This window comes from Podarcis bocagei (genome assembly GCF_964188305.1).
Source record: "Podarcis bocagei genome assembly, chromosome: 15".
Lineage (NCBI taxonomy): Eukaryota > Metazoa > Chordata > Lepidosauria > Squamata > Lacertidae > Podarcis > Podarcis bocagei.
This window is the reverse complement of record NC_138141.1, coordinates 19,362,005-19,381,385: the sequence shown is the minus strand read 5'-3', so window position 1 is coordinate 19,381,385 and position 19,381 is coordinate 19,362,005. Positions and strand designations below refer to the sequence as shown.

The 19,381-nt window shown below is 47.2% G+C and overlaps 1 protein-coding gene across 3 annotated transcripts in view; it reads right to left on the bottom strand.

The window, feature by feature from the left end:
- Nucleotides 1-701: 701 nt before the first annotated feature.
- Nucleotides 702-19,381, bottom strand: part of ZBTB16 (zinc finger and BTB domain containing 16) — a 196,809-nt gene continuing 178,129 nt past the window's right edge. For all 3 annotated transcript variants that reach the window (XM_081172555.1, XM_081172556.1, XM_081172554.1), the window contains exons 6-7: nucleotides 11,269-11,436; nucleotides 702-8,082 (exon numbers count right to left, since the gene is read on the bottom strand). In XM_081172555.1, coding sequence (XP_081028681.1) covers nucleotides 7,853-8,082; nucleotides 11,269-11,436 — 398 coding nt within the window. In that variant the 3' untranslated portion in view covers nucleotides 702-7,852. The remainder of the gene's footprint in view (nucleotides 8,083-11,268; nucleotides 11,437-19,381) is intronic.

Genomic DNA, 19,381 nt, shown 5'->3' with positions numbered 1-19,381 from the left:
CCCTATTGGCCTGGATGTTTTTCTGCTGACTTTAACGCAGTACTAACACGAGGGAAACTGTTTAATCCATCATTACAACATCATCGGGGAAGCCATTTTGGAGAACGTCTAAACACTTCCCAATAGCCCCCCCCAACCCCCATTTTAAAAGGGCATAGGATATAAATCGGATCAACCAAAGGCCTGGTTAAAAAGGAACGTTTTTGCCTGGCGCCTAGAGGTACATAATGAAGGTGCCAGGTGAACTTCCCTGGGGAGAGCATTCCATAGATGGGGAGCCACTGCAGAGAAGGCCCCGTTCTCGTGTTGCCACCCTCCGGACCTCTCAAGGAGGAGGCACATGAAGGAGGGCCTCAGGAGATGATCTCAGGTTCCAGGTAGGTTCATATGGACTCCATTGGAGGGTGGTGGACTTTATTAGAAGTTTTTAAACAGAGGTGGGATGGCCACCCATCATGGATGCCTTAGTTGTGATTCTTGCACTGCAAGGAGTTGGACTAGATGATTCTTGGGGGGATCCTTTCAACTCTACAATTCTATTATTTGAAGGCATTGCCGGAGTGGGTGGGGTGGGAGAGGACATTTGGAATGAGGCAAGTGAGTTCATCATATGTAACCAATCCTGCCACCCCAGCAGTAGGAATAAAATAAAATAAAAATAAAAATGCAGGGAGCCAAAGGAAACACAGAGGCAACAGGTATCAACGACTGAATTAACTTTATTGGGTTTTTTTTTCCTAACTGCAGATTCAAGGTATACAACTGAACATTGCTATTTTCCTTATGAGACTTATAAATAAAAATACAAAAAATGTCCACTACAAAAAAATCTACTGTTAGTAGGATGTAAAAAATATTCTCTTTGCTATAGAAGGCACAAACTTCACTTAGTGACAAATGGAGAGAGAAAAAAACCTGCAGCAGTAAATTCTTTAATTTTTTTTAAACCTTTTCTTAATTTTTTTTTCCTCGCCAGAAACACTGAAGATTTTACAAAGGACCACACCTGCACCCAACACAGAAGGACAGATGCAGAGGCAGACAGCGGCAACTAGTGGGTGGGGGAGGGACAATCACAACTTTTTAATCAGGGTGGGGGAGGGAATCTGATTTATGGTGTGTGTGTGTGTGTGTGTGTGTGTGTTATCTTTAAGCTAAATGCGTCTGTGACTCTAGAGGAACACATAACGAGACTCACAAGCAGCACTGCAAAGGAACAAATGGAAGAATATTTTGTACAGAGGAAAAAAAATACACAATGGAGGAAGGGCTGGGGGTGGGAAACCCCAAATCGAAACATAACAACAGCAACAACAATTAAAAAAAACAAAAACAAATGGGCACCTTCTAAAGTTAGGCTAACAGGAGGTGCTGAGGTAGACAGAGCCAGGACAGCAATTAAAAACACTATTTATTCATTTTTTAATACGAAGCAATCAAACTGGCACTTGTGCTGTCACAACGTTAAGAGACAAGCAAAAAAACAAAAAACGAAAACAAACCAACAAAAAATAATAATAAGCTTTTAAATTTGCTTGGTCCAGAAGGACAACAATTGGTCCTCAGTGCTATAATATATATTTATATATATATATATTTTATGAACATAAAACGTCATGGAGACATAGCATGGCTTCTTAGCCTCAAAAGATCATGCATACTTTTAACACTATGTAAAACAAACACCAAGACACACGCCCAGATATTGGCACCCTAGGGTGCCCAGGGATGTCATGGCAGCAGGGGGAGCAAATGTGGGTGAGGAAGTTCTCTAGGCCCAGGCAAGATCAGGAGACTCATCCAGACTCTTGTTGAATATGGAAGGTATTCTTCCTCTGCCTCCATTCGTTATCTGTTGCCCAAGTGACGCTCTCCTCCAAATCACCAACTTCCAACACTTGGCTCTCCCTTGGTCCAGGTTCTCTCATACCTGTCGTTGTGTGGGAAAATCCAGATCGAGGGAGGGGAGAAGGTGGGAAGGCAGCAATTTGGAGGAGAATGTCATATGGGGCAAGAGAGAAGGAATGGAAGTACATGATGCGCTCCCTGTCCACACTGAATGGCAGTATAGATGAGCCCTCAGATACCCCACCCTACAGCTTACGATGGTTGGTGACTGAGCAAGAGAACCTCGCACCACAACAGAAGAGCAAGCTTTCAGGGGGAAGGGGCTGGTGGGTGGGTGGGTGCAGCAGAAGATTTGTAGGACAATTAGAGTGAACACTAATTGGAAAGGTGGCTGGCAAATTGTTGCCTCTATTAGTACAACTGAGGATGGTGGCATTCTGGAACAAGAAGAAGCAACTTCAGGGTTTTTTAAAGCGCTGAAACCTACAGGAAGCCAGGAGTTTGGAAGCGGGGGGAAAGGGGCATATGAGGGAAAAAATTCTCAAATAAAGGACAGTAGAGCATACCATGACATCCCCTTTGCAACAAAGTCCAACCCATTTCCCCAGGGTACCAAATAACTGAGCAGGCATTGCAGCAATTTCCCCCTCTTTTAAATGTGAAAAAAAAATCCTATCCTTTTTTTTTTTACTAGGCACAAAGATAAAACAAGCCATCTTCCCAAAGTTGTGTACTAAATCAGTGCCTGTCTTGCTCCCTCCGCCACAAAGCAGCAAAAACAATCTCAAAGAAAAAAAGTTATTTTTTTTCTTTCTCACGCAGACATGCAGAAAATGCACACTCGCACATGTATGTATACAATGCATCTGAAAATGCTTTCGGTTTGTTTTTTTTGACGTTTATTCCCAAAGCAATATACTTGCAAAAAATAAAAAGTGTTACGCAGGACAGCCAGAATTGTGAATTTCCATACGGCAGGTGGGCAAAGCTTGAAGGGAAATTGTGTAAGGCATTTGTACCCCAGAGTACCATAAAGTGTGCTAAAACAATGGCAGTTTAAGTGGGGGTTATTTGCGTGGCGAATGAAACCCAGCGATCAGGCCACTCTATAGAGCACCTCGCAAAAACTGCTGGTGCTTTAAAGTTGGGGAATCCCTTTCCCTTCTAAATTCAGATCTGGTTTGTGCGATCCTAACAACATGCTTCCCCATCCCTACAACCTGGCAATTTTCTGGATTGTGTTGTGTTCACTGATCAAAAACAACTTCGCCCACATTCCCACCGACATTCATAATGTAGCAGATGCCTTGCAAACAACCAAAACATTCAGAGGAAAATGGCATCTTCCTGCAGAAGAGGGAAGGGCAGTTGCAGTGAACATGTGCATTTCCGGTAAGGATGCCTCCATAGGAAACTGCAAGGATCACCGCTGCCTCCCTGCCTACCTCAAGGCCACATTTCTGGATGCAGGAAAGGCCCACACAGAGGTTGACCAGGAGGTTAAATGCGTTTCCCAAAGTGCGCTTAGGAAGCTGCGATTTCACCCTGATTTAGTACCATCCTATGTGATGCTAGATTACAGCAATACTGCTATTATTTAATACTAGGGCTTACACACACACACACACACACACACACACACACGCAGGCAGGCATACAGATTCCTGTTCACATTACAAAAGGAGAGGGGTCAGAGAGAGAACATCATTCTGCTTAAAACTGACACAGGGACTAACAAATGTTACAAAAATATTACACTCTGCAAATAATGTCATCAGTCCAACACTTTCAGCTTGGTGGGCGGGTGGGGCGGAAGGGCAAAGGCTCCTCAAATGAGCAACCTTTTTTTTAAAATCAAGAAAACAACAAGAACACCATCAATAGCCCAATAATGTCGGGAGCACATAGACACAACCTTATGGCCATCTCTGGCAAAATGTGACATTGGTACGCTTACTGCATATTTCTCTTTAAAGGGTCTGCCTTAAATGACGTCATATTTTTTTCTTCACATTATAAACAAAACTCTACTTAGCTATTCACATATTCAAGTTTAACTGTTCGTTTTTCTTCCTTTACCAAATCGCTAACTTTTTCACTAAACTGTCAAAACTCTATCAACTGTTACAATGACACATATTCTCTCTCCTCTTATTCCTTCCCCTCCCTCCCTCCTTCCTCCCCCCACCCCATTTTAAGGCCTTCAGTATTTAACCAACAGTTGAGACAAGATCAGAGGAGCAGGGGTAGGGTGGGGTGGACAGCAGTACAGAGACACTCCGTTAAAATTCCCTTTTCTTCCATCTATGCAAGGCTTCCCTAAAACTTTCTTTCCCCCGTATATAAAAGGAAGCTAAATTACAGAATAAAAATTTACACTGGCAAAATATAAAGCATGAGATGAAAATTGAAATGAACATCACAAAGTGAAAAGAAAAGAAAAAAAACTTAACAAAAAACCACAAATATTGCAAAAATGTGCTTCCCTTACTGCGAAAAAAACCCTCTCACCAAACCCCCCTCCCCAATTTAAAAGAGGTAGCTTTCAACATAATACGACCCACTTTCCATCAGTCAGGCCATTAAAACAAAACACCAATTTTGGTAATAATAATACATGATAAAATAAAAAATAAGGCTGACGTGGGAACCGACTGCCACGGCGCTTTTGTGACTGTGCTGTGGCACTTTGGCGCATCACACAAATACTCTCTCCGGAGGCGCCGTGATGCAGCCCTTTCAGCACTCAACCTAAAACACTTCTCTCCCCCCTTCCCCACAAAAAAGCCAATGCAAACAAGCTCATGAGGTCACAAGAAACTGAGGTAATTTCAAGTACAATGTGCTAAATGCAGAAATCATTAATCGTAACGTAAAATTAAGAAAGCAAAGACAAAGGAAAGCAAAAACAGCAAGCCTTTCCCATTCGACTCCTTCGGAGACAGAGGACTGGGCAGGAGGATTGGTGGGGCGGGGGTGGGCATGTTTCAAAAGCCATCACCTGGGTGGGGGGTGGACAGAAGAAGGAAGTGGGCCTCACTTGTACTTAGGGCACCTTGTCAAGAGGAACAAGGAAGAATTCAAGATCGCTGCCCCAATTGTGGCAGGAGGTATGAGATGCGGGAGAACTAAGCAAGTTGGAAAAAGAGGGAGGGGCGCAGCTGATACTGCTGAACTACAGTACCCATCATCCTTTGCAATTGGCCATGCTGGCTGCTGGGAGCTGTAGTCCAGCAACATCTGGAAAGCTGTAGGCTCCCCGCTCCCTGCTCCAAGAAGGTGGCAGGCAACTCATAGGACAAGTCCTTCCCATGGATGACAACCAGCTGGCCCACCCCTCTAGGCAGCTAATGTAACTCCAGGCAAAGTCCTCACTGGGGGGTTTCAAGAAGCGGGGTTGAACCCTACCAGAAGACACACACGCACACTGCTTACAGTCAACATTTCCCTCCCAAATTCCACAAGAGATAGAGACTCAATCTGTGCTTTTCACCCTTTGGCCAGACCTAACAGGATAGGCAAGGGTGTAGCATGGGTTGCCGGTGCCCAGGGCAGGATAAGCAAGTGTTGCACTCCCTTAGTGGACTGAGCAGTGGTCAGTCCCTTCACTGTCCAGCATCTAATCAAGGGAGCAGGGATAAGGCAGAGAAACACGAAGCTGTGTCTCCTCACTCTCCTGCCCTTGCAGCAAGGCGTTGTGGACCATATACGTGGCTCTGTCAGTGCTTTCCTGCCTTTCTCTTCCTCCTTCCCTCCTCGATGGGTGGCACCACAGCCCTCCACTCTTTCCCTCTTGGTTGGCCCAGGGGAGGGACGCTTTTGGGCATCCCTTCGCTGGCTAAGAGGTGAAGAAGGCACTAGCACTGCCCCAGTCCCAAAGACCTGACCTGGGAATGGATTGTCTCCCTGCAGCTCCAACTTCTATGAAGGAGCCTATTGTGGGGGAACCTGGTTGCGCCCCCTCAGAAATTTGCACCTGTGGCCACGGCCCCCTGCCCCTCCACGCTATGCCACTGAGGATGGGTTATCTCTCTGTTGACCTACTGTAGTAAGAATGCAAAGTGCCTCCGTGGTTGCTGTAGGCAGACTGCACTTGCCTCGCTGGGCCAGCAGTTCCTCCCCAACTTTTGTGCAGATAGTATGAAGGCTGGCACTGGTGGGTTGGGGAAGCATGTGCCTTTGATGCCCATTTAGCCCTAAGAGGGGTGACTCATGCACATGAGCCCATGAAGTCCCCTTGGACACTGCAGCAAATTGCAATCCCAATTCAGTAAACTATGCATGGCAACTGGGCACTATTATTGGCTATGGAAGGCAAGACTCTGCAAACGCAGAGTGCCCCATTGCTAAGAATTGGTATATTGGCTGGATAGCTACTACGGCCCTAGGCTTCCTCATGCCCACCAATAATGCAAATGCCAGTCTCATATTTTAGTTCAATGATGGGGCTACTTCCATGTTCACAAAGGAATGTGTGCATGGACCTTGTCCCTTCATGGAAGTAAATAGGGAAACTCTCTGTACATCAGATCCCTCTCCCAAATTCCAGGGTCGTCAGATCGTCAGATCGTCAGATCAGAGTGCTTGTTCCTGGAAGCCATTGCGTCTCCCACCAGCCTATTCTGAAAGGAGCTGAAAAATAACTGTCCTCCCCACACCCCGGCTCCTCTGAGAAGGCTGACCACTCATATTAAGAAATGTGCAAAGTTATGCTGTCCCTAACTGGTTTCTCTCACCCGAACCCCTTTCCCACTCCCACTCAAAAGAAAACATTAAATTAAATTTAAAAGAATGCATAGAATGGTCTTTGGTCAGGAGAAAGCATTGTGACCTAGAAGGGATGGTCTACAGGTGAGTTGTGTGCTCTTGTAAACTCAACTTGACCTTGGTCATGCTCTGTGGGAAAATCAGGAGCACAGCCATGATGCAAACGATAGGCCCAAAATGGAAGCACAGGGAGGGGTGTGTATAGGGGAAATAGTGACAATGTGATTTGCAGGCATCTCAGCACTTCCATTGCCCTACCCACTCCCCACTCTGGAGAGCAAAGTAAGAACAGTCCTACCCTCCCCCTTGGCTAAGGCCAGACACAAACACTCAGCACTCCCACCCCTTCTGCCCCGCAAGACCCTCAAGAGTGAGGAAAGCAGGTCACAATGCTCCACACACCATCTGAAACTTTCACCCCAGCACCTTCTGTGGCACACCTCTCCAATCCCACACCACTTCATTGGTGCCCCCTCAACCTCTGGCAACACTCCTGCTCCAAAGAGAATGGACTGGGAGGTTCAAGCCACTTGCCAAAGGGATGGGACGGGGAAAGCAGGTGGAGAGCAGCTTCCAGGGAATGTTGACACTGTAAACGGAAGCCTGTCCCGACTGGTGTCCTTCTCCCCAAGGATTGTGGGCTGCTAGGGATCTGCATCTAAACGAGGTCACAATATACCTAACAGAGAATCCTCAGAGGCCTCGTAAGACTGCAGTTCCCAAGGTTCCTTGGGAGAAATCAGGACGGCAACGCAAGAGTGAGGACTTGGTTTCAGTTTACAACATGAATGAGGCCTCAGTAAAATGCAACAGCCCCACTAAGGAGTAGAAGATGCTAAACCAAACCCCTCCTAAGGCCCTTTATGTGCATGGAGAGACAGAGACACGCATGAGGCAACTGAAGACATGGCTAGGGCTGGGCTGAGAGAGGGGTGGGCTTTTTGTTGTTGTTGTTGTTAGCCTCTTGTGGGTTTTGCCCAGGGAACTCCAAAGAGTTTCACTCCTCCTTCTCTTACTCCCGCTGCGATTGCAACAAGGACCCTCATGAGCTAGGAAGGAGATTGCCAGCAAATCCTAGTTGGACAGAAACAGAACCAGGTGGGGTGGGGTGGGGTGGGATTGGGGAGAGAAAAAGAAGAAGGGAAAAGGAGAGTAGGGAGGCCAGAGACCACTTAGGGGGTGGTTGGTTTTGCCCAGTCTTTCCCAGCTTCATCCCTCCATCCCTCCTCTTGTCCTGTTAGACATAGCAAAGGTACAGATAGGTCTTCTCTATCCTCCAGTCGGTGGGGATCTCTTCCGGCTTGTGGCCTTTCATGTGCTTCTGCATGGCAGAAAGACTTGGGCAGTACTCCAGGCAGATCGTGCACTGATATGGGGAGGCTCCGTTGTGGGTCCTGAGGTGCTTGATCATGGCAGAGTAGTCTCGGGACCGCTGGTGGCAGAGCTTGCACTCAAAGGGTTTCTCACCTGTAATTAGAGAAGCAAGGCGGGGGCAAGGGAAAAGTCACTGATTTGGGGAAAATGACAGCTCTGGGTGGCGCCTAAGCCAAAAACCAACCCTTCTGTTTCTCAAGGGGTTTTGATCCCCTGTGAAAGAGGTTTCCATTGTTATGCCCCATCCTCAAGACTCTTGAGAATTTCTTGGGGGTTTTGGTGGGTTTCGAACAAGGTGGCCAAAGGCAGTGTGTTTTTGATTCCCAGGAAACATTTCTCCAGTGCTCTGCAGCCTCCATGGCTGCCCAGGCTTCCTGATTTGAAAAAACCCCAAGGGAGGATGTTTACACTGGGCTTTGAATGAAACATGGGCACCCAGGGAGGCTGCATTGTGCAGATATCCAAGAGATGTAATTTTGAATGAAAGAAAGGATGCTACAAAACCCCTCAGCCACCATCAAAAAGAACAGCATTTATGTATTTATTCATTTACTTAATTATTTACATTTATATTCCACCTTTCCTCCAAGGAGCTTAAGTTGGGGTGCATAGTTTTCCTCCCCACCATTTTATCCTCAGAACAGCCCTGTCAGGTACGCTGGATTGAGAGTGAGTGACTGGTTCGACGTCACCCACTGAGTTTCATGGGTGGGTGGGATTTGAACCCTGGTCTCTCTCATGTTGTAGTCTAAGCAAGGCTGAGTACACTGTACTTAAAGTGTACTTAAATCCAACATTTTGTGCTGGGAAGCCTAATGATTCTTCAGAAAGCAAGGTTGAATTCCTCAGTCTGGTCAAATAAAATCTGAGCTATTTTGTTGTTGTTGCATAATTCATTCTTTGCAAGTCATGGGAAAGAGCTATGCTCAGACTTTTGAGATTTCAGAATTGCTATAAGCACCGGAAGCTTTTTAAAAAGGCAGCAGAGATCCTCCCTAGGGAACTGTATTGTGTCCAATACCTCATTTTTAACCTTTTCTGTGTTCCTGTGAGATCACAGCACACAGAGAGCTGTGGCTAAATGCATAAAAAGGGGGGGGGAGTACTGCAAGCCCGTAAGTATTTTGTTGACTGGCTATGGGCTTATTTCATCCTTGCAGAGGGCTCGGGTTACCATGCAGATGACCATCACCTTTACAGCAGAGTTACTCGGTCTTTCCCGGAGAGATATGTTTCGATACTGTCCACGGCAGCCCCGATCGAAAGCCAAAGGGGGCTCCTTTCGACGCAGTAATTAACTGCCTCAGTCTTCTCAATATTGATACCTGCTCTGTGCACAGACAGAGCGAATAATGAAGTAATGAACAGCAAAAGTGATCTAAATATTGACCTGCTATTTATATTAGTTTGGGCTGCTGATGCACTCAGCAATTCGCTAGCTGGCAGTGAGAGATCTGGGTTCCACAGTACACAATAAATCTGTCTTGTACTCAAAAAAGTGGGGAATCTCAGCAGCAAAAGGATGGGGAAGAGGTGGGTGAAATAAGGGAAATTGTCCTCAGGGCTGCCTATATAGAGGGCTGCCTTCTGCTGCAACCATGAAGGCAGAAATAGGAATATAGGAATTGGCCATATTGAATCAGACCATCTAGCTCAGTCTACTCTGATGGACAGTGGCTCTGTAGGGTTTCAAAAGAGTCTTTCCCAGCCCTACTTAGAGATGGAAGGGATTGAACCCGGGACCTTCTGCATGCAAAGCAGATGCTGTAGAACTCAGCTTTCACAAATGATTGCACAGAGAAGTCATTTTCAGCTTCTTTTCTTCACCCCTCTTTCCGATGGCACCCCTGAATGTCTCTTATGGAGCACATGTGAGTTGCAAAGGTTCTGGAGCCAAGGGCCATGTGTCCCAGCTCATCTTGAGCATGTGTGAGGCCTTACAGGGGGAGGGTGTGTGACACATTGCTTCTGATCCCTGTTAAATTCCGTGGGGGGGCATTTAGAAGTAGCATGGATGAGCTACCTTTCCAGGAAGCTTGAACCTTCTCCTTGAGGACACCTGCTCAACTTCCAAAGGAATCCAAGGGGTGCCATTCAGAAATCGCAGATCAAGAAAAGCGAGGGAGCCAGCATTGTGCATGCACCTCACTTTTTAGAATGACAATAGTTCACTTTCACTCTGCTGCTTTCCCCATCCCCTTCCTGCCATGACACCCATACCTGTTCAGTGCAAATGGAGGGAGAAAAGACTGAGCTGGCTGCTGGTCCCTCTTTCAGGAGTCTGCTTTTGGGCCAGGGGTTACCAGTCACTCTTTGTCATCCCTATCCCCAGTAGAATGTCATCTCCTATGTATCTGGGGCTGTTCTGTATTATTATTATTATTATTATTATTATTATTATTATTATTAAAGGTAAAGGAAAAGGTACCCCTGACCATTAGGTCCAGTCGTGACAGACTCTGGGGTTGCGGTGCTCATCTCGCTTTATTGGCCGAGGGAGCCAGCGTTTGTCCGCAGACAGCTTCCGGGGCATGTGGCCAACATGACCAAGCTACTTCTGGCAAGATGGAGTTCTGGCAGAACTACTTCTGCAGTGCACAGAAACACCGTTTACCTTCCCACCGGAGTGGTACCTATTTATCTACTTGCACTTTGACGTGCTTTCGAACTGCTAGGTTGGCAGGAGCAGGGACCGAGCAATGGGAGCTCACCCCGTCATGGGGATTCGAGCCGCCAACCTTCTGATCGACAAGTCCTAGGCTCTGCGGTTTAACCCACAGCGCCACCCGTGTCCTCATTATTATTGACTGCTTAATGCCTAAATTAGCATCTAAGAAGTTTGCTAAATATAGCTTGCAAGGGCTAGCAGGGTGATATTAGGAAACGGTTGCAGAGCCCAAGGAGAGTGTGGATTTGGAACATTATATTGGTCCATCTAGCTCAGTACTATCTGTTGCATCTGGCAGTAATTCTGTTAGGTAGAAAGACTCAAAGCTCAGTTGCTGGAAATTCTTTGCATTGGAGATGCCAGGGATTGAGCTAAGGACCTCCTTGTAATTCACATGCCCTACAGCTGAGCAACAGCACCATCCATGCATACTGTATATGGAGCTGCTAGAGTCTTGCTCCTACTCTCTCAATATTTCCTGCTCTGACTGACAGCCACTCTCCACATTCTTTTCCAGCTCTGCTGCTGCCTGAGCTCCTGAGATGCCGAGCGGTGAACTGTCATCTTCTGCCTGGAAAGCCTGAGATCCACGGCTGAATTCTTTTCCTTACCTGTGTGGACCCTGTAGTGGGTCTCCAGCTGATGCTTGAGGCTGAACTTCTTGCCACAGCCGTTGCATTCGTAGGGCTTCTCTCCAGTGTGGATGCGCTTGTGGCCCTTCAGAGTGCTCTCGTCCCGGAAGCAGCTGCCACAAAACTCGCACTCGTATGGGTGGTCACCTACAACCAGATGGGGACTGTCAGTGGGGGAAGGCACAAGCTGGATATAAGTCAATAGAAGCAAAAGGGGGCCCAGGGGTCATTCCTTGCCCTGACCCCAGCTAGAGCCCATAGTGTACAAGAGACATCTGGCTTAGTCCAGCAGGTAGTGTTGAGCTGGACTTCCAGCACCTTGGATAGCGCCAAGCAGACCTCTTGCTCTGTCAAGAAGAGCCTCCTTCATGGAAAGAAGATAAAGTCCCTACCAGAGAAGAATGACAAATGAAGCTGTTGGACTATGCCGAAATGGCAAAACTGACCGGAAAGCTCAGGAACCAGGAAGACCAACATTTTAATAAGGAATGGGGGGGGGGATGACAATTTACCTTAAAGACCACTGTAAACAGTTGAAAACATTATCAGGACTGCAGTAACACTTGTAATGAAGCGAGAACTATGGATACAATGGAGTTATAAAAAACTTGGATTATTTAAACAAAGATGTAGTAGGAAAGGTTTAATAACAGAACCCAGGGAGGGGAAGGTGAGAAGTCCAGAGATTCGGGAGAATCTTGTAACTTTGGATGTGTAAACTTAAATACGTAAAACCAAATTAAAAAAAAATTATTAAAAAAAGAGAAGAGCCTCCTTTAGGTGTGAACTGTGTGGAAGGGAAGCAAGACTCCAACTCCACTCTTGACATCCATATATTAGGCAATTAGTTCTGAAGGGAGAGGTGGATACACTTGTATAGTCTCCTCCATATGATCAGGAGTCCTGAGCAACTGCCCCACCATCACATGGAAAAGACTACAGGTGTACAGCCAGCACCCTCTTCAGATACTTATCCAACATTCAAAGGTTGTGGCAGAGCAGGGATCTGACTCAGGGGGCTTCTTGATGACAGGATCCAGCTTAGAGCAACCATTCTTTCATGGTTGGCCTTCTGGATTCAGCTGTTCTCTCCTCATCTGTGTCAGAGTCCTGGCTTTTGGCCAGGGCTAGGGGTCACAGCAGGTTGAAAGGCGCGTACATGGGGGTGAGACAAAAGAAGATTCTGAATGGGTGGAAATCTGTGTGCCTCAATTAGCATTTCAAAATGGCAGCTGTGTGATGGCTCCTTTACTCTTTCTGTCTGCCATTGTTCGTGGGAATTAGCAGCTTCTCAGCTGAGGGGCTGGGGCTGCTGTATCTAGTCACAGCCTTTCTTGACTTTGGATTCGGTGCCCTTGGGAAGTTTGAGATCCTGGCTCAGGAGAGGCAGGTGCTAACAAGGCAGGCAACTTCCTAGCCTGAGAAGCAAATCCAGAAAAGGGGTTAGGAGCGCTTAGTAGAGCGAGGCGCAGCTGACGGAGAGGGCTGCTGTGCTGGAGAGAGGAAGGGACCCCATTAGGGAGAGGTCACCCCCCCATCCCAGCATGCTGCTAACAAGAATGAGACCAAGGAAGGTGATGGAAGAGGCATGTTCTGTTCCTCTACAACAATTCTCTGTTTCTTGCCAGGAAGTGGTTTAGGAACATCTGCATGAAAACTCATATCAGGCAGTCCTTCTCAAAGGAGCCATAGTTCGCTCGGCACCAAGATGGGGAACCCAACTACACAAATCATTAGGATGAAGGACAATCTTGTGAGTCATTAAAGAAGCCCAAGATGGTGAGGTGATGTTCATTGTGCAAAAAGAGGATATGGTGTGTGTGTGTGCGCGTGTGTGTGCGTGCAGGTATTGACGGTCTGGGCACAGCCTTCTCTAACCTCGTGCACTCCAGATGTTTAGGATCACAATTCCCACCAGCCCCCAGCCAGTTTGGGAGCTGTAGTCAAAAGCTTCTGGAGGACACCAGGTAAGTGAGGTGATCTAGCCGACCTAAATGACACTCAAGTGGAAGAATCATAGAATTGTAGAGTTGGAAGGGACCCTAAGGGTCATCTAGTCCAATGTTCCCCAAACTTGGGTCTCCAGATGTTTTTGGACTACCTCTCCCATCATCCTTAGCTAGGCAAGACCAGCGGTCAGGGATGATGGGAACTGTAGTCCAGAAACAGCTGGAGACCCAAGTTTAGGGAACGTTGATCTAGTCCAACTCCCTGCAATGCAGGAATCTCAACTAAAGCACCTATGACAGATGGCCATCCAATGTCTGCTTAAAAACTTCCAAGGAAGGAGAGTCCACAACCTCCCAAAGCACTTGGGATGCTACAAATTTGCCCTCCTGTACATGTCAATTTCAAACATCATTATTCCCTGGAGCATTTATTGATTTTTTAATGGAATTTACCCCCACCTCCTTTCAACAGATCTGCCAGGATCTGGGAATCTGTTCCCATCTGATTTGCCACAGCTTCCTGCTGATGGCCTGGAAAAGTCCCAGTCCCACTCAGCTGCATGGCCCCATCTATGACATGACAGAGCCAGCAACTTGATCAAGAGGTTGGGTCTTGTGACACGACTCTGTCCAATGCACGGGTAGCCAATGTAGCTCTCTCCAGATGTTGTTGGACTACAACTCACATAATCCCTGGCCATTCTGGCTGATGGGAATTGCGGCCCAGCATTTTGGAGGCACAATGCTCGCTACCCATGGGCTAATGGATCCCTAGGCTGATGCTCAAGAAAGGTTTTCACTCAGGATGGCAACTCCCTACACAGATTTTGCCTTACCCAGTATTTTTTAGAAGCTGCTACCCTTTCTTCTCTCTCTCTCTCTCTCTCTCTCTCTCTCTCTCTCTCTCTCTCTCTCTCTCCCCCATGGCCCCTATTTTTGGAAGAACACTCACTCATGCCATCTGCTTCCAATGTGCCACTGTGCTCTGGGCCAATCAAGTGGGTTAACCCACAATTAAGTGAGTACTTATCAATGTACATACAGTTCCAATCAAACAGACTTTTAATTGTCTGTAACCATAGGCCATGACGAAAAAGGGCATACAATTAAGAAAACATGTGTGTTCCTGACACTTCTGGTTTGGGGCACAGGGACTGAGGGGTGGGTTGGTGCGACTCACATATGAATTGGAAAGAAAAGACAGACGCTCTCTGAAGAAACAGTCAAGGCATGCTTTGACAATTGTCCTTTTGCTTGTTGATCTCTTCCTATCTTGGTCAACAATCCAGAGCCAACGTGAACTGTGGGATAGTGTGTTTTTGTGTGTGTGTGTAGACTTTGGGGAACAATTGGTCTGTTTTGAGGCAAGTCTCTTCTGCTGGGGAAAGCTCACCGCCTAAGAAATCACTTGCAAATTAGGCACCACAAGAATACATTGGGCATGGTTCACTGGTAAGTTTGGCTACAGATGCCCAGTGATACGAGGGGAATAGCACAAGGGAACTAGTTCCCCTTGCACACCACCCCTTTGTGTCACTGGGGCTTGTGGGGCCAAAATTCCCACTGGATCATACCCCATATCATTTGCATTTTAGGGCATCAAGCACTGAAAATCTCTAGATTTTTGCCATCAGCTTCACCAATCTATTGCCCCTTCCTCTTCCCCTCCAGCACCTGCCCCCTCTTTCCCCAGTATTGCTTCTTAAGGCAAGGAGGGGAAAAAAGGTGAGGGGCTTCCAGCTCCTTTTAGCTTTTTTCCTTTTTTCCAGTTTTTTTTAAAAAAATATATTTATTACAGAAGCCGAACGGAAGGACAATAAAGATAGATTGATCGCCCAAGACTTTGTTCATGAATATTTAAATATCGCTGATTTGTCTTGTCAGTGTAATTACAATCTTCTCCGGGCTTGGCGGATCCGACGACCACAAGTTTATGGTAAAGAATGGCCCCACTGTATTTCACTTGTCCCGTTGCAGATGTGCAGAGCCGCCAAGCGTGTAATGCCGCTCGCATTTCATACATTTTCCTCAGCTGCTGAAGGCTTAAGTCATCCACAATGACCTACGCTTTTTCATTATCCCCATGTCAAACCAAACTCGTGCCTGAGCATAAATTGTCCTTCTTGTTATAGACTTGCAGGCTGCCGCCTCCACTTCCTCTTTACAATGATATTTTACTCTCTTCCTTTTCTCTCCTCCCTCATCCTGCCGCCCTCTGCCCTCCCCTCCGTGGGCATCAACCCACCCCCTTTTCCCTCAATTAGGACCCTCGTTGCCTCAATTACAGCACCCCCCATATTGTTAATCTTTTCTTTTAAAAACACAGCAAACTGATGTGTACTAACAACATGCACACCTTGTATTCCTTCTGCTGCAGACAGGAGCAGGCTATGCAGAAGGGGCCCCCAGAGACAGGGAAGAACAGAAGAAGCTGCCTCATACTGAATTGGACCATTGGGCCCATCTAACTCAATATTGTTTACACTGACTGGTAGCAGCTCTCTGGGGTTTCAGGCCAGAAATCTCTCCCAGAATTAGCTAGAGACACTGGGGATTGAACCTGCGACCTTCTGCATGGAAAGCCACATGATCTACCAATGAGCTATGGCCCTTCCCCGAAGAAAGTCTTTCTTCTAAGCATCTTCTTCTGAGTACAGTGGTACCTTGGGCTACAGATGCTTCAGGTTACATACGCTTCAGGTTACAGACTCCGCTAACCCAGAAATAGTACCTCGGGTTAAGAACTTTGCTTCAGGGTGAGAACAGAAATCGTGCTCCGGTGGTGCAGCGTCAGTGGGAGGCCCCATTAGCTAAAATGGTGCTTCAGGTTAAGAACAGTTTCAGGTTAAGAACGGACCTCCAGAATGAATTAAGTACTTAACCCAAGGTACCACTGTACTCTACAAATACTCAGTTGGTTACAGCGTGGTGCTGATAACACCAAGGTGGCAGGTTCGGTCCCCATAATGGACAGTTGCATGTTCTTGCATTGCAGGGGGTTGGACTAGATGATCCTCAGGGTCACTTCCAACTCTACAATTCTATGATTCACTTCCACCTTTGATCTAGGATTCTACTGTCTCTCCCAGCCCCACCTGGAGATGCTAACAGGGACTGAACCTGGAACCTTCTGCATGCAAAGCCACATGCTCTACCACTGAGCCCATGGTCCCTCTTTCATCTACCCTAGGAGGCAAAATTGTGGGCCAGCCTTGGCAGGTGCCAAACAATAATTTGGTGGTTGCCGAGACCACAAGAGGTAGGCTTTTGTCCCTAGTCCTGTGCTTCACCTGGAACACCCAGCACGAAGTTAAGGTTAGCCCCAGTGTTGCCCTCTCCATCTCCAAATTGGGGAGGGAGGTGGGGCTGAGGAGACAAGTCCTGTATCAGTGCTGGGCTTCCAAGTGCTCCAAGCAAGAAAGGTAATGGTCCTTAGGACTGTGTTGGAGCCTAGTGTGGCATAATGTGCACCTGACTGCTTTGGGCAAGCCACTAGTCCTCAACCTCAGCCCCTGAACCATATAAACCAACCTCATGGTGGTGGAGGGTAGCTTGAGGCCCCACAAACACTATGGGCTGTATTAAATGCTTGTGTTACTCAGAGGAGACCGACAGAAAATAACGGGCATGGCTTACTTAGGTATAATGATTTCAGTGGGTCTACTCTAAGTAGAGCTTATTAGGATAAAGGTAAAGGTAAAGGGACCCCTGACCATTAGGTCCAGTCATGACCAACTCTGGGGTTGCGGCGCTCATCTCACTTTATTGGCCGAGGAAGCCGGCGTACAGCTTCCAGGTCATGTGGCCAGCAAGACTAAGCCGCTTCTGGCGAACCAAAGCAGCGCATGGAAACGCTGTTTACCTTCCCGCCGGAGCAGTACCTATTTATCTACTTGCACTTTGACGTGCTTTCAAACTGCTAGGTGGGCAGGAGCAGGGACCGAGCAACGGGAGCTCACCCTGTCACAGGGATTCAAACTACCAACCTTCTGATTGACAAGTCCTAGGCTCTGTGGTTTAACTCACAGAGCCACCCGCATCCCTGCTTATTAGGATACAACCCTATTAAATGCTTCGCACCAGAATGAGTGCTATCAAACTCCTGCCATGGCAAGGATCCTGGATTCCAATTCAGTGCTGCTCTTTCTGATTCTCATGCTACTGATATCCATGCTTTCTGATTCACACATGCAAACAAACAGCCTCCTCAAAATCAGAGTGATGACACTTCTCTGTGTCAAATTATTATTGTTTTTTTCAGAAGACGCAACGTGCAAGCTTCGATGGCAATCAGATGGCAGTCACGTCTTCCAATTCCCCGTATTCTATGGAGGATTTCTGAGATTATTATTATTATTATTAAGTTAAAGAGAGAGAGAGAGTTCTCTCTCCATCTCTCTCTCCAACTTAGGCTCAACTGTTCTAAGCAGAGCATTGAAATTCCGGAGCCTGTATGAGCAAATTCAATTATAAAGCCAATCACATGCTAAATGAGCTTAAATCTGCACACTTGAAGTGCTCACACCAATGACACCTGCTTTAGGAGCCATATAGAGGGAGGAAACTGGAGCTGCGTTTGGGGTACTGTACACACACACACACACCAGCTGCCAGACAGCAACGATAACAGCAAGAAAAATCCCATTTATGGCACGTTGATTAACTTTGCAAGGCCTCTTAATGAGGCTGACATTAAGTCCAGGACAAATGGGACTAATTAGAGCCCCCTCTGGCCGCTTGGCTGCACCTGTGACCCGGCCTCTCCATTGTTACCTGCTGCATTCGTGAGCTGGCTGAGTGGCCAATCCGGAGGCTTGTAGGCCGCCTCGCTGGCACAGCAAAGGGTCTTATTATACAGCCGGCCAAGTAAATCAGGGATCCATCAATGCCAGCAGCTCGGTTGGCCCTGTGTACTGAACGCAGCTGCTGATGCTAAACACGCAGCCCTGGAAGCAAATGGGGACGGGGAGGATGGAATATTAATGAGGCAGAGCAGAAAGCCTGCGAGTGACGCGAGCATCAGCTAAGCTCTCAGAAAGAGCTGGAGAGGCAATCTTAACGTTGTGCAACTGTACATCTCACAGAAGGAGAAAAAAATCGACAGCCCAGAGGCTGAGAATGCAGGTTCTACATGAGCATATGAGGAGAGCATGGGACTTCGTGCCAACACCGGATGGTGTTGGGTGGTGAAATGACAGAGTTCACATGAGGTGCCACGGTGCACTCACAGGTAGACTCCCCCTGAACAAGGAGGTTCCATTCAGCTATCCTGGCCAAGAGCATTGCTGCTCAGATACCTGTCCTTTATGAATTTGCCTTTTCCTTCCAAAAGGTTATAGTGGCCATCGCTCCACCCTGACTAAAGCCCCACATCAAATTCCCAGCCACTACAAGGAGAAATGTGCAGCTTGAGGAAAGGAGAGACGTTTTATAAAAGGGATGATATCTAAAGCGTTGCTCTATATTCAGCTGCATCTGGAATTGTTTCCCAGAGCCAGAGGTTTCATCCTTCCCCGGGATTTGGCACTTAAAGGAACGGAGAAGGGAAAGCCCACACGTCAGTGGATTAATAGCATTAGCCCTCCTCCAATCGAAGGCAGCTTTCCAAAAGCACTTCCTGATGCAATTTAAATCCCAATCGCATGCAACACAGGTTGTTGTAATCCCATTAAGAACGGGGGGGGGGGGGGATTGGCCTAGTGAGCTGTATCCAGCACCTTAAGCAGTTGAATTGTGATCACTTGCCCACTTATTAAGGTCATATGACAGATCACGTCTCAGCCCCACCTCTCATCTTCTGGCCCACAAACCGAATTTCCAGAGGCAGAAGTACAGCAGTTATCAACTGCCTCAGGGAGGGGGGGAAACCAGATGTTGCTGGGCTCCCAACTCTCATTGTCTCTGGCCTGTCGGCCATGTTGATGGAAGCTGGAGTGCTGCACAATCTGAAGGGTCACAGGTTCCTCACCCCAAATTACAACTTTGAGAAGAGGCTGGGAAGCGAGTATCCAAACGTTATCCTTGGCTTGAAAGAGGAAATGATGGACCTTTTTCTGTATGGTGGACAGAGGCCTCTTGGAAATAAAGACTACCTCACACTAGGGATATGGTGAAAAACTGAATGGGGGGTCTCACAGAACGAT